At 36.1% G+C, this 23617-nt stretch overlaps 2 protein-coding genes across 5 annotated transcripts; one reads left to right on the top strand and one right to left on the bottom strand.

Annotated features, from left to right (window-relative positions):
* The first annotated feature begins 353 nt into the window (after positions 1-353).
* LOC140786295 (uncharacterized) lies at positions 354-9763 on the top strand. Of its 2 annotated transcripts, none has more exons than XM_073134607.1 (11): positions 354-547; positions 1080-1141; positions 1715-1851; positions 3139-3197; positions 3915-3938; positions 6045-6127; positions 6226-6290; positions 6518-6567; positions 8635-8736; positions 8989-9048; positions 9489-9763. In XM_073134607.1, exons 1-11 carry the CDS (start codon positions 545-547, stop codon positions 9603-9605), a joined length of 762 nt encoding a protein of 253 aa, XP_072990708.1. In that variant the 5' UTR covers positions 354-544; the 3' UTR covers positions 9606-9763. The 2 variants fall into 2 exon arrangements, with proteins under 2 accessions (XP_072990708.1, XP_072990707.1); XM_073134606.1 differs by having other exon boundaries at positions 370-547; positions 3915-3953.
* Positions 9764-11127: 1364 nt separating this feature from the next.
* LOC140786294 (CST complex subunit CTC1) lies at positions 11128-21149 on the bottom strand. Of its 3 annotated transcripts, none has more exons than XR_012108592.1 (16): positions 20045-21149; positions 19824-19942; positions 19668-19742; positions 19497-19575; positions 19306-19368; positions 19037-19114; positions 18745-18945; positions 17759-17863; positions 16373-16651; positions 15837-16277; positions 15092-15703; positions 14927-15018; positions 13617-13833; positions 13271-13393; positions 11800-12101; positions 11128-11524 (listed from the first exon to the last, which is right to left on the bottom strand). XR_012108592.1 is itself a non-coding variant. In XM_073134604.1 (16 exons), exons 1-16 carry the CDS (start codon positions 21113-21115, stop codon positions 11354-11356), a joined length of 4023 nt encoding a protein of 1340 aa, XP_072990705.1. In that variant the 5' UTR covers positions 21116-21149; the 3' UTR covers positions 11128-11353. The 3 variants fall into 3 exon arrangements, 2 of the variants coding, with proteins under 2 accessions (XP_072990705.1, XP_072990706.1); XM_073134604.1 differs by having other exon boundaries at positions 13276-13393; XM_073134605.1 differs by having other exon boundaries at positions 13276-13393; positions 19037-19111.
* Between the last annotated feature and the right edge of the window lie 2468 nt (positions 21150-23617).

The raw sequence follows: 23617 nt of genomic DNA, 5'->3' as shown, positions 1-23617 counted from the left end.
CTTTGAGATAAGTATTCGGGAATTCCAGCAGAGGACAATATTTTGGCCCGACGAATCCAGCAGAACAAATCATTGGTACCTAAAATGCGGGTCCCTTCGCTGCGTCGATATCCACCCGTCTATCATCGAATCAACGGCCGAGATCACGTACTACTACGTCATTTGGCTTTTCCTCGCAAACCCACGCACGCAACCATTAGGATTTGACGAATTGGACCTCGAAGGTTTACTTAAAAAGACAGGGTAACGAGCGGTTTTTATTTGTCTATAAGGTATTTGAAAAGGATATTTTGGTCATTTAAGGATGGGCTGTCATCTCATCGCTGACGCGGCATTTCTCGCAGCCCCGTTGCTTCGAGTTCGAGGTGTTAAGTGCGAAAGGCGGAAGGCTGAGAGAGAGGGACAGAGGGGGGAAAGAAAGAAAAGGCGAGAGAGAGAGAGAGGAAAAGGGAAGAATTTTGCAAACCCTAATTTCTCCTCTCTCCGAAGCCCTTTCGAAGAATTACCCCCCGAAGATATTTAGGGCTTCCTCCACGAATTCGAAATGGTTAGCGATCATGCAATTATTCTCAATGAACCTCGATGTCGCACTTCTCTGTTTTCTTTTTCTTGATAATTTTGTACAATTTATCGAGGGATTTGGAGGTTTTTTTTTTATTTTTGGAACGACGGGGAGATTTCTTGATTGCATTGCTGCTGTTTTAGTAGTTTCTTTATTTTTATTTTTTTTGTCTATACTATTTTTCGATCATGTCGGTGGAAATTTATTCGATTCCGATGCACCTAGATCAGTGGGATTAGAGGTTCTTGGCTTCTTCTCACACAAATTTGCTTGATATTGAGTATTGTTTGGTAAACGGGGAGATTTTGTACCATGGTAACCGAATAACCTAGAAATGTAGTTTGTTTATTACCCCATGTGTGATGTTTTTCCCTTTTCTGGGCCGACTTCCATTAGCATGGATTGCTTTGTAGAGATACTTCTGGCACACATCTTTTTTTTTTTTTTCTCGGGTTCTCTTTACCTCCGTGGAGTGAAAGATGCTCTCAGTTCTTACTGATTCTCAAAATGTTGACAGCATAAGCTGGGAAGAGGACATCGGGATAAAGTCCAGCAGTTCATGGCGATTACTGGTGCCAGGTGTGTTTTCCCAAACTTATTCACATCTTTTTGACTGATGGAGTGCTACTGCATTTATACTTTTATGTCATACCTATCTAGGATTCAACATGAAAATACCAAGATCTTGTGTTAACCTTCATGCCCTCCTCTACACAAGCGTACACGAGAAAATTCATCAAAATAAATGGATCAGAAGAGCATGAGCTACATATGTTTACGTTCTTACTTATAGTTTGATTGCCAAATTGTTCTATGTCATCTCATACTCCTATCCTCAATTCATAATTAGTATCAACTATTTAAGTGCTTTTGGTTACTTAAAATTTTTACTTAATTTATTTGAGTGCCAGTTTCTGCAGTTGATGTCTTTTGAACCTTTGATATGGTATCAAACACAATGATTGTACTTTGTAGACAAGTTTATCCACTTGAAACAAAGTATGATACTATGATTTGATTTAAGAAAGAAAGCAGAGGGTTCCTTCTTATTTTATTGTCATTTGCTAGTTTGCTCACTACATGAGTACATGCCTTAACTTTTCCCTACCATTTAATGTGATCTTTTTAAGCCTTAATGCTTTCATAATGCAGTGAGAAGATCGCTTTTCAGGCGTTAAAAGCCAGTGATTGGCATCTAGAAGGGGCGTTTGACATATTCTATAGTCAACCACAGATAAGAGCAGTGGCTGATTCTAGACATCTTGAAGAGCTTTATAATAGATACAAAGGTAGACTTCTTAAGCCAAATGATTTACAATATCGAATAGTTGCTGTCATTATGTGGCTAATTTATACTTTAATATTTCATATACTACACAATAGTTAGGTTTATAATGATGTTGGTGGCAAGTTTTTCCTCCCAACTCAATAGCGAGTTAGCTTCTGTTTTTTCTTTTAATATCTTGGAACCTATAATTATTGGTAGTTGTATGGTTTGCAGTTCTGCCTTAAACTTGAGGTTGTGATTAGAATAGTTTGTTGTGGCAGAAGCTAATTGAAACTGGAATTCCGACCAATACTAACTAAAATAGATATGTTGCATATTTAGGATCTCATTTTGATTTGCTCAAATTGCACTCTCTAACTCTCAAGTGACAGTTCATATGGAATTTTGGCATTGTTTGTTTTACTGTTTTGATGGTTTAATTTGGATAAACAATGATCTTCTCTGCTGAGATCTTAGGAAATAGACAGATCCCTCACTATACATAGATTTCCTCATGTTATCAAGTAACGAATTGATAGACATAAATTTTGTTCTATTAACATTATGAATGTCGAATGGCTACATTCTTGAAAGTGCATATGTGGTATTTGCTTAGACAGGAATCCCTCATGTTCCAACATGTATGTATCATGTATCTATTTCTATATGTACATGGCATATGTCATGTACATGATATATTGAATCCTAAGGGTAGCTCCTGTTTTGTGATGTCTAAGCTGTACCCTTTGCCAATTGCACTTTGTGATTTGGGTTTTTAACGAGGTTCATTCAGGGACTTGATCAGGGATTGGGATTGCTCCAGGTTTCTGCCATGCTAACTATGTTAGTGAAATTGAAATTGTTTAGGTTCAAGAAAACCTAAAATCAGGTGAGGTTTGAGCTCAAATCGAGGTAGGAATGCTCAGCTCATTGTTTTCAATTAGATTTTGAGGTAGTTGAGCTTAGCACCCCTGCCTTGAATAACAAACGAGCTAAGCCAAGCTCATTTATGGCTCTTCTCATTGGGCTCGAATGACAAATAGAGAGATGCTCAACTTGCTTGGAGTTCTGTTTGCCTAGCTTGAATTACCAAGCGAACTAAGATCAGCTTGGTTTATGAGTATTGGATATTTGGAATTTCATACAGTATTATCTTCCATATGGTTGAAATAGATTTGGATAGCTCAACAGATGACATAAACAAAGACTCTTCTTTCTTTTATTCTATTTCTATCTATTTTTGCGTGTTTAATTTTTTTTGGGTACATGTTTCTAATATTTTGTATATACCCTTTATTTTTCTTTCCAGACCCTTATATGGATATGATTATGGTTGATGGCATATCTCTTCTTTGCAATGATTTGCAGGTACATTTCGAAATCTTTATTTCATATTTTTGTTGTGCATTCCATTGGACATCTATGTACCTTTCTTCTTGTGCCTGCACAAATTTTGCTTGTCTATTTCCAAGAAAGAAAGGATGCATTCTTCAATAGATTCATATACCTAGTCACTTCTATTTGTCTTTCATTCCGGCATCCAAAGTATCTTGCTTTACTATTTCTACTAAAAGATGTGTTAGTGGACCAGATGATCACGGGAATCTTGTATCTTTTTTTCTTCAGATCTTTTTGTCCGTATACCCTCCAAAAGTCCTTATTGGTATGTATACCCCTCCAAATTTGGGATCTGCTTGTATACCTTGCAAGACACCAAGACCATTTTTTTTTTCTGTATATACACCTCAAGTTATTCTTAGGCAGTAGTTGAAAGCTGAACTGGTTGACAGTGAGAAGACAAAGTCTTACTAGTTGTTGCACACATAGCTAAACCAGTTAACTCATTCAGACCTTAACAGATGGATGAAGCACCCACAAAACAAGTATTTTTAGGAGCACAAAGCTAGAAACAAAGATGTTATTAACTCTTAAATATTTCTCATAAGCTAGTGAAACATGGTTTTCATATCTTGCAAATTCAACCTAGCAATAATTTGTTTCTCCAATCTTTTTTGTGGACCATGAGTTGTATTTTAATTGTTTTTACAGCTATTTACACTGTTCCTATTTGTTTGACTTTGGCAGGTGGATCCCCAGGATATTGTTATGGTGCGTGCTTTTATGGTATCTTCTGTATTTGTTTAATTACATAGTATTATTGCTATAATAGTTAACAACATTATCTGGCTATTTTCTTGGATGTCTCTCCATGGTTGTGTACTTGTATATCGTTTCTCTAGTTAATATTTACTGAAGAACTTGACTTCTTCTTTAGCATAGAACGTTGTTGAGCATTTTGGTGTTCAGGAAGAAAGCTTATTTTGAATAGAATTAAGGCTCTGACTTCATAGGTGTCCTTAATGTATTCTAGTGGCCCTTTGGATTATCTTTTCCGCCAAATTGAATCAATGTTTGTTTTATCAATTTGTGCCTTCTTCAATTAGTATTGAATTGTTTTAAAGTCCATTCTCTGTTCTTTTCTTGCACTGATTTAGGCTGATTTTGCATACAGAGTTTGTTCATGTAGTTGGTTGCCAGTCTTTTAGGTATTTTGGCTGTTCGTTCTCATTCGAACCTTTAGTACTTATAAATGGAACATTAACAAAGAATTTATTTGTAAAACTAATTTGAAGAGAAAATTAGAATGTTAGGACTTAGGACTTGTTTGTCTGTATGAAATTGTATGGCTCTTATTTATCATGTTGAAATGATAAAGCTTGGATACATATTTACGTGTGGTGCCATCAAATTTTGTTAAAAGCAAGTTCCACATAGAGAGCCCATTTCATGTGATGACATATCTTTAAATACGACACATTATTGCAATACATGGTAATACACAACAATTCATGCTTAAGCCTATATGTGTGATGGGGTGAACCTCCCCTATCTAGGAAAGGTAGTATTAACTCTTGTCCGAAAAACCCACCGGACTCCAACCAATTATGTTTCTTTCACTAATACCAGCTTGTATAGCAAGTTTGGTATTTAAGTGGGTCAAGTGGCCATGCTAGCGAAACATGCCAAAACCTTTTGTTGATAGATTCATGTGGTTAGGTCAAAACAACTGCCAATATGCCTCAGGGCATGATTAGTTTGAGTGCTAAACTAGAGCATGGTTTGCTGGATCGGCCGATCCCAATCTAGACCCTATCCAAACTTTCCCTCTTTCACTTTCTTCTCACTCTCTCACTCTCTCTCTTTCTCTCTTTCTCTCTTTCTCTCTTTCACTCTTTCTTTCTCTTTTTCTCTCCTTAGCATATAACCATTGTTTCTCTTACGGAGAACTCTAGCTTTGGCGAACTCCGGCAACACAGATCTAACTCTAGCAAACTTCGACAAACTCCGGTATATAATTTTTTAATTAATTTCTTTATTTTTTTTCATTTCTTTCACTCTTCCTTTTTCTTCTCTTTTTTTCTTCTTCTTCTTCTTCTTCACTGCACCATGGTTTTTCTTTTTTTATGTTTGGTTTTCTTCCACTCACTCTCTTTCTAATCTCGTTTTTTTTTCAGTTTTCATTGCACCGTAGTTTTCTTTCTTTATTTTCTTATTTTTGATAAAAAAAAATTCTAAACTTTTAGAAGTTTTCATATATTTTTAACTAATATTTAGAATTTTACGTAATTAAGTCCAATCCTATATAGACGACTCGATACGTATTATTTTTTTGGAAGGCCAATCATAATCCCGATCTCGATTTTTCGAACCTTGAACCAAAGGACTGGCTAAGACCATGGATTTTTGTTATTTTGGCCTTACTACCGAGGCTGCCTAAGCCCCCTAGTTCTCTAGGCTTGGTTTAAAATATGATTTGCAAGGAATTGGACCATGTTTGGCCTGAGATCATAAAGGAAACCTGAGATCAGCTTCTCGTGAATAACTTGAGTTTGTCCTGGACCTTCTGGCCAATTGCCACTCCTAGATGGCATACACTATGAGACCATATGAAATATGATGTGAAATCCAAATAAAGTTTTGATTGACTTTTTCGCCCTAGGGAATTAGGCATTCCATTCAAGCTATTTTATAGATTGATATGGTTAATTGATTATTTCCAAGAAGTGTAAATACTTGACTCAATCATGATTTTGTTGGGATATGAAGATATTGCAATTCTGCTACAGTTGACATGTTCTTTTGTTAGTTTACTGAAAGTTCATCAATAACTTCTGTATTGTTCTATATAACTTGGAGTTTGTGTATTAACAACAGTTGGTGGTATCTTGGCATATGAAAGCTGCCACAATGTGTGAATTCTCTAAGCAGGAGTTCATTGGTGGACTGCAATCACTCGGGTGAGAGTTGAGCCTTCTATATTTTCTATTTTTCTCATCTTGCCACTAGTGTAAAGGTTTTTTGTCTATGGATCTCAAACACAAGAATCTGTGTGCAGAATAGATTCAATCGAAAAGTTCCGGGAAAAACTCCCATCAATCCGTGCTGAAATAAAGGATGAACGTAAGTATCTCCCATTTCTTTGGAAGTGATGGAACTTGAGTTATCTTAAAGGTTGTAATCCTTACAAATTGGAATTCTAATGTCAAGGAAAGGAATCTTGTAACAAATGATTATCTGAAATTTTCATTTACTTGTGCTGTCTTTCATGTGTATTTTATTAGATGAAGGACATATTTTAGGTGGAAAAGTTTCTTGTCTGATAATTTTTTTTTCTTCTGAATTTGCAGAAAAATTTCGTGATATATACAACTTTGCTTTCCTCTGGGCTAAGGAAAAGGTATGTACTATAATATTTTTGGATAAGTTTAGTAATTTGTGAAGCCCCAATTGCAATTTTACTGTAATAACATAATGCTTAATTATGTGACTACTGTAGTTAAGATGATTGTTCATGGAAATATTCTGATATGCATCTTATGTTTCTTTTGTTTCCCAAAACAAGAGTACACATTTCATTGGATTTTTCAAGTCAACAGATGTAATTCGTTAAATTGGATTGCTATATAAGCAGAATGTTCACTTTAGCGTCTTTGCCTTTTCTCTGCTGATTTGGTCTTTCAACTGCTGTGCATTATGACACTCAAAGGATCAATTTATTTTACCTCATTTTTCATTTAAAAGTTACTTCATTCAGGTGAGATGCCAAGTTTTGATAATATAATGAAAGTTGATAAGTTGTGAATTTGAAATATAGTATATAAAATGTATAAAATTATAACTTCAGTTGTTTTGTCATCAAATGAATTTTGAATTAATTTATGTCATGATAAAGTTTCTTACCTTTAACAAGGGGCAACTGAACTTAAAGAAGTTTTTAACTTATTGCTGTTTCCCTATTTATCATGCTACTGTTGACAATTTATATGACTAGTTGCACATTGTTGTATTTTGCCAGAAGAAACTTAGTGCATATTGTGTTTTAAAGAGCTAGCGTAATCTTAACTATGAAGAAATCAAGCTACATGCCTGGACAGTGTAAACATTATTGATTTTCCTCAAATTTTCTTTCATGGGAATTTATAGTTAGTTTGACATTTGAGAATGCTATTCCATGTCCAGCCTTCAAAAATGTCTTATTAGATTACACACAGGAGTTTAATTAAAGCGACTAAAATCTTAGTGTTTTGTACAAATGGATACGTAGCAGCGCTCAGAACTTGATCAGGTCTGGTTGTACTAGTTGGCCTTGATGTTATCTGCTCTGAGATTCAAGAGTTGTTTAGAGTGGGATCTTCTGGATTAGGGCATTCATACATGATATTCAAGAACATGTCTTCTGGACCATAAGATCCAAAGAATCTTTACCACTGCTGATGTGGCTTGTCAATCATTTGAATCACATGTGCACTATAGGCCTGTAGGAGGAACTTGGATCAGTTTTTTTTTATTTGTACCTTTCAACAAAGTTATTAGAATAGGATATCAAGAGTGTATCTAGTAGAGGTGTTTTGGCAGAGTATTTGGTAGCATGAAATATCCTTGGTCAAGTTCCTACTAAGTACTAATGGCAATCCTAAGTACTATTTCTGATTGTAAAATTGTTCAGATTGTAGTTCATAATTATTCTGATAGTAGAATCAATCAATTGAATTTTTTGCTTGTGCCAACATCATAATTTGATAGGATGAAAATCCCTGGATCAAATTCCTAGCAATAAAAATTCTAAGTGCTTATTTTGAAACTTGTTGAAAATGTATTTCATAATTATTGAGATTCTAATTTTCTCCTTGTGCCAACATCATGTTTATTTATCAGTGGTCCCTTTCTTGTTATTCTCTTTGTAGGTCTTGATTCATGTGAAATTTCACTATATCTCAAGATTCTCAACCACGCTTTTGTTTGATTGGGTCTTCAAGAGAGTTGCATCTCAAAATATGATGTTGTCTTTTGCATGTGATATAGCATTGTTATTCACCACCAGTAGGACATCCTTGATCTTGATAATGACATTTGTTTATATTGGGCTTTCACTTAATTTTAGTAAGCTTGATCCTTCACTCTGTATGGTCGTCTTTAGTGCTCCTAGGCAACATTGTCAAAGTACTGACTGTATTTATGAATAATCATTCAAAAAATCTCTGATTTTTTTTCTTCTATGTTCTATTGCTCCTTCACTATTCATTTTGGACCCATCCATTCATATGATTATCTAATATAGAGTGATGTTCTCTTGGATGTTTCGCTTGTTTGCTTATCCTCCATCATACTACTATGCTGCTACTAGTTAGCATCATTATTTATGTTGCTAATTCTTTAATTTAATGATGCTAGTTCACACGCCTATTCTTTCCCTTGTTGAGAATTTGATATTTTAATGTAATTAACTTCTGTTTGGATATTCAAGGGACAAAAATCTCTGGCACTAGATACAGCTCTTGGTATGTGGCAATTACTATTTGCAGAAAAGCATTGGCCTTTAGTTGACCATTGGTGTGAGTTCTTACAGGTAGCATTCGTTGTCCTGAATTTTACATTTACCAAGCTTATAGATGTTTTGGTCAACTCATTTGGATGAACGGAATCAGTTTTAATTTGTGCTGATCTCTATGGGTCCGTTGACCAACTATTTAGAATGAATGTTCGTTGTTCTGCTGCTTATACAGGATTTAGCATCGATGCACAGATGGAACTGTCAGTTGTATAGTTTGACTTTTGTTGCTACAATGATATATTGAATTTGCTATGCTTTTCATTTCAGGTGAGGCATAACAAAGCAATCTCCCGTGACACTTGGTCTCAGCTATTGGAATTTGTTAAGGTAACACAGAAGAACCTTCCCCTAATGCTTAATTTCCCATGTAATTATTTAGTAGGCAACTCAAGGATGATCCATGCATATGAAGATATGTTTATGTAGACACAAAAAAATTACGCCACGTGATGTTATAGCAAGTAGCAATTTTCTTGATATCTGCAAAATTTATGACACTACTACAATATATTTTTTCAAACCATACAGAATGTTATTATTGGTAGTTCTTCAAAGTTTTGTTAGGTTCTGCTTTTGTTCTACTTAACTATACCATTACCATGACGGAATCACAAGTACCTCCCTGACTTAAACTTATGATTGCACATACAATAGTTACTCTGCATAATCCATTGTGATGCTTGCAGATGTTGTAAATTATTGATGCTTACTGAATTGCAAGTGGTTTCCTGATCCATCTTTTATTTGTTCTTTTCTGCTTTATTCAGACAATTGATCCTCAGCTATCAAACTATGATGCGGAGGGTGCTTGGCCCTATCTGATAGATGAATTCGTTGAATACTTAATTGAAAATGGAATTGTCCAACGTAGGAATGTGTTGTAACTTGAAGTGGCTTAAGTGTGATAGTCCAAGCACAATTATAATTTTTTTGCAATTTGCTCACAATTCTAGTTTGTTTGCTGCCATTTTCATGCCATTGGCACTGGTGACTTAGTATCTCTTTGAATATATTTCCATCCGATGATGCTGCATGACTAAAAGGTAGTCCGTTTTTGTTCTTATCTTGGCTATCATTAGCTTATTGATTTGTATTATGTAAATTTTATTCCCATTCATTTCCTTTATGATAGACGTCTGGTGCGGGTGTTGTTTTAATGATATCAACTTTTTTCACGGTAGCCTGTTGTAAAGCTGCGTTCGTTCATGTACAGTGTTTACCATTGTGAAACACAGCACATTAAAGAAAATTAGTCATGTTAGGTACAGAAATTGAAAAGGATCTTGGGAATAACTTTGGAGATAATCAGTTAGATGTCGACCATGGCAGAGCGACGGAAAATCGACATGTCCATATAACCTGAATTAACTACACAACAGAACATCAAACTGACATCCGGCTGATACTTGAAAGCAGAGAGAGGATGGCAGGACAGGCCACCCAGGCAGACGCACAGTATAATATTCTGAGGAAGAACTACAATTCTATCATTATCACGATTTGGCATGTACCCATTTTGTACGAATAGGATAACTAGGAAGGCACCACAAACTACATTGCCAGAAGGCTGATATGGACAATACAATACATTGTGTAACATCCAAGTGTATTCAGCTAGTAAACCTTCACCCTGTATAATGCTTAAAATGCATGAATCGAAATTGATTAGGGTGGGAAGGGTAGAACATAAGGATAAGATAATGTTAACCAGAATAAAAAGTTATGCAGCAATTATCGTTAAAACTAGAAGAGGATAGCTTGCTTTAAGTACTTCAACAATACCCTGAGAAACTGAAAAAATTATGCCTGTATATGATCGTTAAAACTAGGATTTACTACTATCCATAAAACTTTTCCTTGAGAATGGGAATAAAGTAGCTAAATTAAAGCACAACGACGAAAAGCAAACATGTATTCTTTTGTACCTGTGATCTGCATTGACGATAGACAAATGCTGAAGAAGCTGTTGCCTTTTGGCAAATATTCCTTCTGTAATGAAGCAAAAATTCTAGCTAGCTGATCAGCTGCAATCCATCAAAATTTCTTCATTTCTTACGACATCCAAGTTCCCTTTGCGAAGACAAATTCAAAGATTAAACTGATTTCTTGAATAAGTTGATCCAAGGATCTGGGATAGTAAGAGAAATTATGGAATCGGTTAATTCCAACTGATGTCCAGCAAACGTTCTTTTTTTTTTATCTTCATACCTCCATTTCCACGGAGACATAACTAGGAGCCACCAAAGGTTAAAATTAATTGCTCTAGATGTGCAAACCTCATCTGATCGTTGTTTTTCTCTTGAAAATGCATTCACACGACCAAAATGCCATACCTCCAGATCTTTGTTTTTCTAAGCAGAAAACCATTTTTAGGAGATGCCTGTGAATTCTATAAGAAGTTCCACAGAGATCCAAAAGGTATCAATTTACTTGCAAATTTAACGAACAAGTATAACGAACCATTTGTCCTAATCGATATGTGGATGGTGAACCCCATGGAATTAACAAGTACGTGTAATGTGCTTACATGAAATATAAGCACAAGCACAAACTGGTCTCCTCGGTTTCTCCAGTTATTCATTTTCAACGAAAAGGTAGGAATCCTAAAGCTCAAGCAATTTTAAGACAGATGCTACCTGGTCCTCATATTTTGTAACATGTTCCGAGCCTCTTCCAGAACATTTATGTATGCAACTTCCTTGACCCATAAGTTCTGCATGGGCTGCATTGCAGCATTGAATTCCAAAAGATCCGCATCTAATGATCTTAAGGCATCTGAATCAAGTGGTGATCCAAGAATGTTCTGCCACAAAAAGGAGACAAATAATTTAGAAAGACAGAGAGTAATATAATAGGTAGACCTCTGTATCCTGCAAAAACAGCCCTACTATTGCTGCTAATACTATTTCATTCCTAAGAAGGTAGATACTCTACCCAGTACCCACTAAGATTATTTGTGGGGTAAACATCCTCAGACACAGATAATTATTACTACTTTGGCTAAATTAGCAGGATATACGTTCATTTGAAGAGTATTTTCTCCAATACATGAATACAAGTAGAAAAGAGAGAACTCACAAAAACGGGTCCCTGACAGGCTTTGAGAATAATAAACTTGAGTAGTCTCTCTTCTGAGTTGCTTAAGACTTTATCTGAATCATAGGAAGGTGTTATCCCATAGTTTTTTATAATGACCTTTTGGTGCCTCTTCAGCATTTTCTCTAGATGATGACCAACACTGTGCTTCAAGTTTCCACTGCTCTCTCCCCTGGAGACTTTGTGATTGCTAAACAAGTACTTACATGCACTTTCTTGCAGCTTAAGCAATGTCTCAGCCTGATCACCAGCAGCCCAGCAACAACACAAGGATGATCCATCATCTGTGTAAACAAATAATCAATCAGAGATAAGAACACCAGCAATTAACACAAGGCTTGGTTTTTTCTACATAGACTACTAATTTGACAAAATCCAAAGGGATAGCAAACTTGCTCAAGCATAGGAAATGAAGATTCATTATCTTCTTTGACAGGTTTAGATTGTGATTATTGGTAATCTTATTTGTTGACGAGAAGGCTAGATTCCATAGGAAATGACAAGGAAGCACAAATTAGCCTTTCAAATTTTTTTATTTAAAGGAACCTGGACTACTAACTAGAACACTATAAATCAACAACCTTGTAGCAGAAAGTGAAATTTTAACAAGAATATTGAGATGATTTCAGCTTTGTAGGTTTACTGTGGAACTCAAGTGAGTACTAACAGCTAAGCATACTAAATTGGTTCCTAATGTGACAAATGTTCAATCAACAATGGAGCAGTTAGATTAAAGTTTATGTTCTGATCTGTTTCTGTGGATGCATTAAAGTTAACATACATGTCCAAGAATCGCAACTCAATCAAACTCTAATCTGACCAAAACAATCCAACATTGCTCCGCTAACCTATCACCAGTAGTTTGGTAAACTCCTCAATGGTAAGTTGTGTTCAGTGTATAATTATCTCTTAATCAGCCGGACCAACCAACCAACCAACAAAATTGCAAAGCTTCCTCCAAAGAGCAAATGTGTAATCTTTGAATGTTCTAACATTTGAACAATTGCCAAGTCTGACAGATATTGACTACAGCAAATGTGCAACCTCAGTGTTTAAATGCCAACTATTATGCTAATGCAGGATAAAGCAAAAACTGACTCCATTGTGACCATCTATCATGATGTTTTAAAACAGTTAAGCATATATTTTCAACCGGTAATCTTTCTCACAGGGGACAGAGATATCATAACAGACATTGACCAAAACAAATGTGCAACCTCAGTGTTTCAATGCCAAATATAACACTAATGCAGGATAGGTAAAAATAAATAAATAAAAGAAACTTAGGAAGTAGAATTACATCTCCCACAATAGTAGACCAAAAACTGACTCCCATTGTGAACATTTATTCAAGATGTTTTACAACAGTTGAGCATATATTTTTTAAAAAGTGTTCTTTCTCACTCAGACTGACTGAAATTCTCAGAAGTGCAATTAGACATCATTGGAATACCTTACCCAGAACAAATCCAGCTATCGGGATCTTGACTTTTAATACTCTACATTGTCCGCCTGGTTCTACGTTGATGGAGCCATGAACATAGTTTTCAAGCACCAATTTACAGGGCATAACAACCTGTGCCACCAGCGTTGCAGAGTGCCAACCATCCAGGAGGAACAAGAAGAAAAAAGGGGGGTCAATTTTCTAAGATAAGAACAATTAGCAACTATCACTATCCCAAGGTATTCAAAGTTTCAAACAAAACATGCATGAAATGGAAGACATAAATTCAAAATTTCACATTAATAAAACAAGCATAATGATACGATTCGGAAATAGAGGACTTCTTAATTCTTACCCTGCAGTGGAAGCGAATGAGCTTATCGTCCATGCATCTCATTAGCTGTGAGAATAAACCTAATGAAACTTTGTATGACGAAGCCTTGTTTAGAGAATGGAATCTGGATGCTTGCATAGTTCTTTTTTCTTTCTTCTGGTTAACAACTTCTTTGGTGGAGTGAATTTCAATAAAAGTCACCGGAGTTAGTAACAGTTCATGCCTTCTGCTAGAAGACCTGGAGTTCAAACATGGTTAAGTTGCAGCATTGCAAGCATTTCTTATTTGAGACCATACGGAAAATGCATATAGAAGCATTTTGATGATGAGACCATACTATGGGAGGTCATTGTTGTTGGTCTCATCCATAGTGATGAAGTTGTAACTCACTAGTTAGAGTTTTAGCCAACATCAGAATTGCAGCAACATATTGCAAGCCACTAAACATTTCGATGAAGAAGACAAAGCAGAAGGCACCGGCACTCCACAAATTTCTAGTATTCAAGTGTCTACCTGATTGTTTGCAATCGATACTATTATGCATGATATCTAAAATACTACAGTTGATTTCAAGTTTTCAACTTTCCTAGATCCTAATATATGTGTGAACTTCCATAAGGTATCAGAGCAGCTATTCCTGAGTTCAAATCCTGCCAGCCTATGTCATTTACGGTATAAAACCTCCACCCATACAATTCTACTTCTTGAGCCTATTAAAATGCTTAAAAGTGGGAGAGAGTATTAGAATATAAAAAGATAAAACTACCGTTCTCCAACTTAAACTTTTAGAGTAAGATGGTCAGTTAAAAACCATTTTCCTTGCTTCCAACATTTGACCTGCAATTATTTTTCTTACACACTAAATTCATCAAGATATCAACTTTCCTAGGATTGGTAATTTAAAATCATGCAACTTTACAAGGTTGTCATGATGTTTTTGAACAACTAGAAAATAAAAGGAATGTCAGTTTGACCAAAAAAGATGTGAATATTAAAATCCTGAGTTATGATATTCAAAACAAACTAAAACAATGAGAAACTACTGACAAAACAACACTAACAACAATCTAATACGCTTAATTCGTACACAAACATCTAACAACCCTATAAATGCTCTAAAAATCTATAGGAGCACGATATTAGCCCCATATCAAGTAAATGTAAAAAAGCATATCTTGAAGACTTGAACAGTTGATGATCCAAGATGTCACCAAACAGGCAAGAACATTGCAGGTAATTTTGGAAAGCATTCTCCTTATGAGCACAAAAGAAGTCATGGTCATGGAGGAGCCATATTTCAATAAAGTAATAGTAACTAATAAGGGCCATACCATGTGATGAGAACCCGATGAAATGTTGCTCTTACTCCTGCTCCAATCCCAATAGGATAGGCATGCTTACTCAGATGACCACGTATTTGCACCTGTAAGAATGAAACTGTGCTATGAGGTATTAATTTACCAGCCACAGATGAAAATTTTTAAATGGATATTTACCATACAATTATCATCTGCTACATGAATACAGAAGTTGGGTGTTCTTTTCCCACTTTCAGCCAAACACTTAGGGCTCATAAAAGATCTAGATTTGCAATTAATTAAATGAATATGCTCTATGTTTCCATTTAATGATATCAGGTCTCCTTGAGCCAGCCTGCAGCCCCGCAAAACAGCAGGCATTGGTAGCTCAGCCATCATAAGTTGAACACATGATGATGTACTCAATACTTCACTTGGAAAAGGAACAAGCCTGGCCAATGCATGTTGCAGTACTTTTTCCTTCACTGATACAACCGCTTCACAAAATAGACTCAAATGAAAGTCTGAGTTTTCATGAAAGTGGTTCAAAGGATGTAAAAGTATTAGTTCATTCTGGCAGCATTTTCTTGAAGAATTTCCACTGATTCTGACAGAAGAAACTCCAGAAGAGTGATTCTCTGATGACTCTTTTTGATTATTATTCTCACTGACAGAGGTAGAAAAACTCCATAAACTATCTCGAGAAATTACAAGAGCTTTAGAACATTGCAAACATTCACACTTCCTTTGATTGCATGGAAGGCCTTCGCTGGAGCACTTAACAAGATAGTATCCACCTATGCGAAGCAACTGGCAGATGGATGAAAACACAGTTATGGCACAGTAAAAGAACCATATCAAGGCCAAATAATCTGAAAAATATAATTTAGTTCATCAATACTTTTACCAAGAAAACGAACAAAAAAATGTTATCTAAGCTCACCTGGTACCTGATAAAGTTAGCAGAATTAAATTCTAGCAAAATTATCGAAGCAGGTTGGTTATCAACTGAATCTCTCAGAGCATTGTCATCAGATTGACATAAGGAGCCAGGCACTAGAGTACCACGAAAATTGGTGTTTTTATAGGTAAGAGAACAAGGAATATGACAAAATCTCCTTTCACGTGCTTTAAGGTTCCTGATTAGATCAGTAGGAAAGACTCTACTTGATAAGAGAACAAATTCTTCTGATGTAGACGATTTTATTTCCTGATCCTTTTGGCGATACATAAAGTCAGAACTCGCATCTAGCTTGTCCTGGAAAGCCCCTACAAGTTGATTATATTCACTTTTATCTGGAAAAAGGAGATCGTAAGGGAAGACCGAAGCCTCAGCAAACAAACTAGAGGACTTTGACATAGTTGGACTTGGATCATCTTGAAACTGCAGCAGTAAATGAAGTAAAAAATGAGTCAACAAATGAACTTATATAGAACATGGAGGTCGCAGTAGACATCTAAGTAATTAGCTATACATACATCATCACTTGCAGGGAATTTGTGAGTTATGCGCAACAGGTGAAACAATCCACCACCATTACTCTTGGTATTTGCCAGATGGGAAGGAATACTGGAAGGAACATGAAGGCAATTTGAGTCCCTGAGATAGAAATGGGCATAAACTGCAATCTCATCTAATTGTTTTCTAAAAGCAAACTGTTGGAATATACTCCTGCAAGATAGAGGTTGACCAAAATGATATCGCAAATTTTCTAGCTGAGTTGGCAAACCTTCCAGGACAAGCTTGTAATCTCTGACCTGAAAAACGAAAAATTCAAATTTCCATCAAAACAAGATGGTGAGACTGCTCAAAGAGTAAGAATTATCCACTTTAAAATCTCACAAGTTCATGCTAGAATCTTGACAGCACTGATCAGTTTCATATCTAACACGAGATAAATTGAGTCATTGTTAGTTCCAATATGGCAGCATTCAACCCCATGGACTACGCTATACATTTACCAGATGTAAAATAGCAGCATACGAAACAATAAGCAGCAAAAGTCATCCTTTTCACTTCATTAGAACATGACTTACTGTTGATTATATAGATCCCTTGCATCAAATTTAATGCCTTTTTTCCAAATCGTTCATGTTCTCTGATATCTTACAAATTAAAACATACCTGATAAGTAATAACTAGGTATAAGACAAATAAAATCCAGAAAAATCCAAGATCAAAGAAATGCAAATGTTAAAGTAGCACAAGGAAAAGAAAAAAAAACCTTCAATTTCATATCATGGTTTGAAATATCAGCCAGACACAATCCAAAACAAGGCTTGATAGTAGATAAATGACTGATATCAGGTATGAACAGTGAATTTCGGCCGAAATGGGTAGGTTTGAGTCCAAAATGAGTCTACTTTGCATCCACAACCAATCAGCCCAAACTCAATTGACTTAAACTCATGTAAAAGAAGCCTGTGGGGCTGCTTTTGCATCAACGACTCATTAGCTCAGACCCACTTGACTTAAACTCTTGTGAAATGGATTTGCGGGTCTACTTTTGCATCCACAATCCATTAACCCAAACCTAATTAATTTAAACTCTTATGATTTAACCACATAAAAATTGCGGGACCCCTTTTTTGTCTTTTTCATTAAATCTTCAATTCCCTTTATCTCCTCTTTTTCAGTCTTCTCCAATTCACATCATCTCCTAGTCTTTTCCAATTTCCATCATCTCCTTCCTTTCACATAAACTTAAGGAAATTATGGACTCTAAAAGAAAAGGGCACCATAAGGGAAAAAATTTCTCACAGCAATAAATTTATGAAGCACCATACTATTAGAAATTTAAGCCATTAATCAAGTAACTTTCATACAAAAGATGAAAACAAAGTAAAATTGGCATAGTACATTACCTCATAAACACTTTGCTCATTGATATTTGACAATAGGTCTGGTATCACAACATCTAGACTTCCTGTTGCATCAACCAACTGCAACCTCCCCGAAGATGAAGAGGTCTGAGGGCACAAATAAGAAGACCATAGATATGAAATCACTCTTATGTTTGTTATGACATAAATAAATCAAGAAACTGCAGTGTAAAATTCATTACTTTGACTCATCATTATACATAACATTTTCTTAGATAGTGTGACTTCAAGTGATGTCGAGAGAACCAAACCCAGTACCCAAAAAACCCCTTCCAATCATAGATATTACTTCAGATGAATAAAAGTTTGAGTAGGAACCATGATGTTTTTATCATCAAATGTTGGTGACTGCAAATCTACCGAACAAAGACATTAATTGAGAAATGCAATCATGAGGAACGACAATGGCCATTTGAATTTTCATAACATCAAGCAAGAGACACAATGTAGACAAAACTTGGACTGCAATAGCGAACTTAAAATAAACTAACAGAGTAAAGATGGATACATAAATCATGTTAGAGAACCAAGTAGGGACAGTGTTCCAGAACAGTAACCTGTAAACAAGCAGAGAACTTACATAACAAAAAGCAATGTGAGGCAGGTCATGGATCACAGGATGAAAAAGTTAAAAGCTATGTTGATATTCTTCATACAATGGATTCATTCGCATAGAACTGGAACAAGGCTTGAAATATGCAAGGCAATCTTTTCGGCAATATGTAATCAGATCTTTCTAGGTTGATTTCTCATCCTTTTATATCTGCAAACTACTTGTTAATATCATCAATCATTTTACTAAGATTCTCCTAGGAGCAACCTCATCAACCGATGTAAATAGAAAATCAAAAGGTATGTTTAATTATTCAGTAAAAGTAGTAAATCAGTCTCCAAAGTTGAGATAATAAGAGAAAACAAGCCAAGAATGGAAATGTAGTATATATGAGATAATAAGAATTGTCACTAACCTTGATTCTCCCCATTAAAATGAAGCCCAGATTTTCACTTGGTATTAATCTTCTAATAACACTAGGATAAGACGTGGTTTCACAGAAGAAATGGTTAAAAGTGTTAGTATCTCCAAGTTCTTTAGCATCTTCCTGTATCTTTGGTAGCATTGACACCCATATTTCTTCACATTTGCTGACAAAATTAGATAGAGGTATTACCTGATCAAGAAAGAGAGTTTAGTAATATGAAGAAAAGGAGTTCTAGAAGCCCTCAAATCATTTAAAATTAATTTACAGAGGAAATTCTTACCAGCTTTAGAGGTGTCAGGCTTGATCCAGCATCATAAGTACACCGATCATGCTTGCAAAATTTCATAAACATTCCCTGCTGTTAGCAATTCAGAGTAGGAATTACAAAACCAAAGAATGAAGAACAAGCAGCAGAATTATTGAAAGATTAGATGACTGCCCTCAATCCAAGTACAACATAAGTCAGTTCAAGAAGAAAACAATTTTAGTGGCACCAACAAGAAAAGGTTAAAAAACGTTAATTTAAATCACTAGAAGTAACCAATTCACCTGGCATTTAAAGGCATCTGAAGATAAATATCTCGTAGCATAGATTTGAGCCAATCCTTCCTTCTGTTGATGCCTTGCATGTTAATTGTTAGTTAAAACAAACTGACAGAGAACAAAATAAAATGCCAATGCAAGTATTATATGGTATAGTGCTACAGCATACAAAAATCTACTCCCAAATACAAAATTACATGTCTTGAGCCCAGAATTTCCTTGTCAGATAGAAACATTCCAAATTTTTCCTTAAAGCATGAGATCAAAAGTAATACCCTGGTATCCAACAAAAAAGAAGTTAATTACACCATGTCAACTAGATGAATCTGATTAGCAGGGAACCAGATTAAGGTTTTCCAAGTACCTACCAAAATCTAACAGATAATGTTAGAGACTCAATGAACTTCCCCAAGAGGCTTGTTCTCTGCGTCTTTGTATGACATCTGCAAAATCATAGCAGCTGTAAGACCTAGGGTACAGAGACAGCAAAATCAACATAACCATGATTAAATCAGCTGCTTTACTTGGTGTTGGACAGTGAAAAGGACTTGATAACAATGTTAGTTTTAACACATGTCCCAAGCAGTACTATCCTGGTCCAAGCAAATTTTGGACGAACTAAATGAAAATTCGTAACAGAAACCTGCAAGAAGTGTTTGAAGGTGATTTAATACACATTCAACAAATTAACCTATGAAAGCATATAAGAATCACTCCAATAGTACGAACAGGAAAGATCACATACAATAGCACCAACTCGAATAGAATGCTGCGGTAGAACCTGCGTATCATCAACTAATAGCCAAACATTTTTATCCAACTCAATCACCGCACCCTTCATGTAAATCCCGACAACAACCCCAGTATATACTCTTTCATTATTTCTAGCTTTCTCTACCATGCCAGCTGAAGGTAGAGATTGTACCAGTAATGGATATAAAGACGCTGTAGTTTTCGTTGTTGACACGAACATGGCATAGGATTCCTCTCCTCCAACAAAAACAAGCTTCTTCTTCAATCCCGAGACTAAAATTAATCCCCCAACCAGTTTGCAGAGTAGGGGCCGCCATAGAGACGTAGGTTTAAGAAAATATACAAATACTGACTTGGTGAAAGAATGTACACCGTCTCCTCCTACATGCGATGAATAATTCCTACAAATATCACACTCGCAGGAAAGTATCTCAGCAAGAAACCCAACAGAGTCCCCACCATGAACTATATTTGCATGAGATTTCTTCTGATTCCCGCGAGATTGTGCCGCACGAGGGACGTTAAAGACTGAACTGACCGAACTAAGAACACCGTAGGCACGACCACAAGAGATTGAATGGGTTTCTTGAGACGAAGATGTCGATGGCATCGACAACAAGAATTCACGATCAGACACGACTTCCCTACCCGAAAAGCACCACCTGATCACTTCTAAGACTCCTCCATCGGCCCCATCCTTAAGAGGAACAAAATTCCAAGCCAGCACATGAATCTCTCTGCCGAGGACGTTAGGATCGAAATCAAGAACGTAACAGCAAACCCTGGAGGGTCCATCAGAGAAGGAAAGGCAGTGGTTTTGACAACCTCTGCATCGACCGGAATCCTCCGGGAGAAGAGAGAATTTTCCGGTTAGAATAACGGGCTTCTTGATGGCGGAGAAAGAACTAGGGCTAGGGTTTCGATCGGAAGACTGGATATACGTTTCGAGGTCGGTCATTTTGAACGGATGAGACGAGGAGGAGAGGTGGAGGGAGGCGGCGCCGGTGAAAGGACGAGAGATGCGAAGGAGATCGGAGAGCGAGACGAGACGGATGTCCTCCATGGAGAAGCTAGAGAGAGAGAGAGAGAGAGAGAGAGAGAGGGGGGCAGAATTTAGATTTTGAACTGGGTTAGAGGCGGCGGATCAGGGAATGAACCTGAAAAAGACCGTAATATCCCTATGCTATTATACAAGATAATGGGGGTAGTTTAAGAATTTCATATCTTATTCCCGCCAAGATTCCTCTAGGCTCCGGAAATAATCTTTTTATAGTTATGGATGAAAATCCTAAAATATTTTGATATGAAAATGCTACGACTTTGAAAGTTTGTAACCAATAAATACTTAATTAATAACTACTTAATTTTTTATATCACACTTGTTATCCCCATTAATATCGTATAAAATATTATACTCATAAGTAGCATTTAAGAAGATGAAAAGTATGAAATTAAAATGTTATTAAAAGTTCATCATTTTGTGATATTTTGGATAAACAAAGTAGAAAAATTAGAGTGTTTCTTTCACTTTCATAAATAATTCAACTTTATTAAATTAGATGTAGGGTCTCTAAATCTGCGGTTAAAATTATTAATCGGTTCGGAGATCTTAGGCAGCTGCCTAAGCGGACTATTAGTTGAACAAGCTTTGAGATCACTAGAAATTTAGAATCTCTTATAAGGTTAAAAAAAATGATATGCATGAAACGCTAATCTTAACAAGCTTGTTATGCTTTAAACTATACTATTTGTGTAATTTATTTATTTATTTATCAAAAAAATTATGTATAAATTAAGGAACAAACGAGTAGAAGGATGGCCACCAAAGATTAAAAAATAAATAAAAATCCTCTAATTAAGCTTCTTGTTTTCACCGAGTCAAGTCCGAATGTTGTGTAAAGAAGTTAGAACAAAGTTTTTGGTCATCTCTAATTACTTAGAAGATCACATCATCCTTCAAGACTACAGGTTGAAAAAGAAAATAACTTTGATGATCACTGGATGCAACTTGCATATATAATCTTGCAGAATAGATAAACAATAACTATATCAAAATATGGTTCCATTATTTGGAACAACAGATGTAAAGAACATAAATAAATTAGGAAAAAAATCATATATTTAGTCTACATATAAAAGTTCATGAACTATAAAAAAAAAGAAGCCAAATACAATATCCGAGGCTCAGTTTACCTCGAAATAATGAAAACAATCCGATCTAAGTCTAACAAACAAATATTACAAACAATAACCAAATCCAAACTCACATATAAATTTATATATGACATATGATCTGTAACTATAATACCTAACAGACAAATATGAAACACATACATATATATATATATATATATATATATATATATATATATATATATATAAGACAAATCTACAAGAAACGTGGCGTTTAATATTGGTAGATCAAGGCATGTACAACTCGGAAAGAGCTCTCAACACATTCACTTGCAACCTTAATTTGAAAATATAGTCGGCGGTGCGCAGGAATAGCTGCTCCGCCGGCAACTCCTCGCTGCCCGGCACGAGCCTTCGGAGCTCCATCACCTTCGTCCTCACCGACGACCCGCGAAAATTACGCCTCTCCTTTCGCCGCGAGCAAACCTTAGACGCCAGAAAAAACGCAGATCCTCTGCGGCGTCGGCCGGCGGCCGCGACTTTGTTAGCTCTCTCCATCGTGTAGGAAGGCAAAAGGAATGGACAGAGGAACGACAGAAGAATAGAAGGAAGGTATATAGAAGAGTGGAGGAGAGGGAGGAAGATAATATATATAGAGAGAAAGAGATGAAAGAGAGAGGAGAGGCATGTGGTTCCAACGAAGGCTATGGCCAAGGGGGAGAAAGTTCTAAAGCATGGGGTGTCGTTTGTCGTTTTGCGAGGTCGTGGGCCCCAATCGTGGACGACACGTCGTATCAGGCGCACGTGTCTGACAGCTTTGACACGTAGACAGGGCCGGCGATTCTATTTTACTACAAGGTGGTGACAGAGATTTCACACAGTTCTATATCCTCGTAGTCATCGAAAGCCTCCCCCTTAATGACACCTGGCTAGTTATTATTATTATTATTATTATTATTATAAGTATAAATATTATTATCATTGTTTTTGTTATCTATGATATTTGCAAGGTATAGTCAGAGTTCTATGTTACATTACAACAAAATATTATAATTTTATTCTTTTTTTAATGTCACCTGCTTATCTTATCTTTTCTTTTTGATCTTTTTTCCTTTAATTTCTTGAAAGGGTTGTAAGGCGGGGGGGGACCAAATAGTAAATAGTTTGTAACATGGGTGGCTAGCTAGTAGCCAAAGTGTACGTGGAAGAGAAGGAAGGGAGGATGTGCATGGAAACGTAAAGGAGAAGTTGGATGACACTTACAACCACGAGGGAGGAGTGATGGCGTTCGGCCTTTTGCTGAGCTGTTTTGTTGCTGGAACGTAACGGCCGAGCACATGGAAGCACATGCATCACATATCTTCCCCTTATAATATTATTTGGTTTCTAACTATACATCCTGTTCGAAGTTTTAGTGAGAGAAAGAAAAGAG

This window comes from Typha latifolia, chromosome 4, assembly GCF_019914945.1.
Source record: "Typha latifolia isolate L0001 chromosome 4, TyphaL0001v2, whole genome shotgun sequence".
NCBI classification, from domain to species: domain Eukaryota; kingdom Viridiplantae; phylum Streptophyta; class Magnoliopsida; order Poales; family Typhaceae; genus Typha; species Typha latifolia.
Note: the sequence above shows the minus strand (reverse complement) of the source record. Positions and strands in the feature narration are given on the sequence as shown.

Excerpts from the sequence above, each read along its gene's own strand:
- LOC140786295 (XM_073134606.1), top strand. Across the intron at positions 6,128-6,225 it reads GGTGGACTGCAATCACTCGG|AATAGATTCAATCGAAAAGT; the intron begins GTGAGAGTTGAG and ends ATCTGTGTGCAG. Across the intron at positions 6,568-8,634 it reads TCCTCTGGGCTAAGGAAAAG|GGACAAAAATCTCTGGCACT; the intron begins GTATGTACTATA and ends TGGATATTCAAG.
- LOC140786294 (XM_073134604.1), bottom strand. The coding sequence starts at position 21,115 with ATGGAGGACATCCGTCTCGTCTCGCTCTCCGATCTCCTTCGCATCTCT. Across the intron at positions 19,943-20,044 it reads CTATTCGAGTTGGTGCTATT|GTTTCTGTTACGAATTTTCA; the intron begins GTATGTGATCTT and ends CACTTCTTGCAG. Across the intron at positions 19,115-19,305 it reads CAGATGCCTTTAAATGCCAG|CAGGGAATGTTTATGAAATT; the intron begins GTGAATTGGTTA and ends AATTGCTAACAG.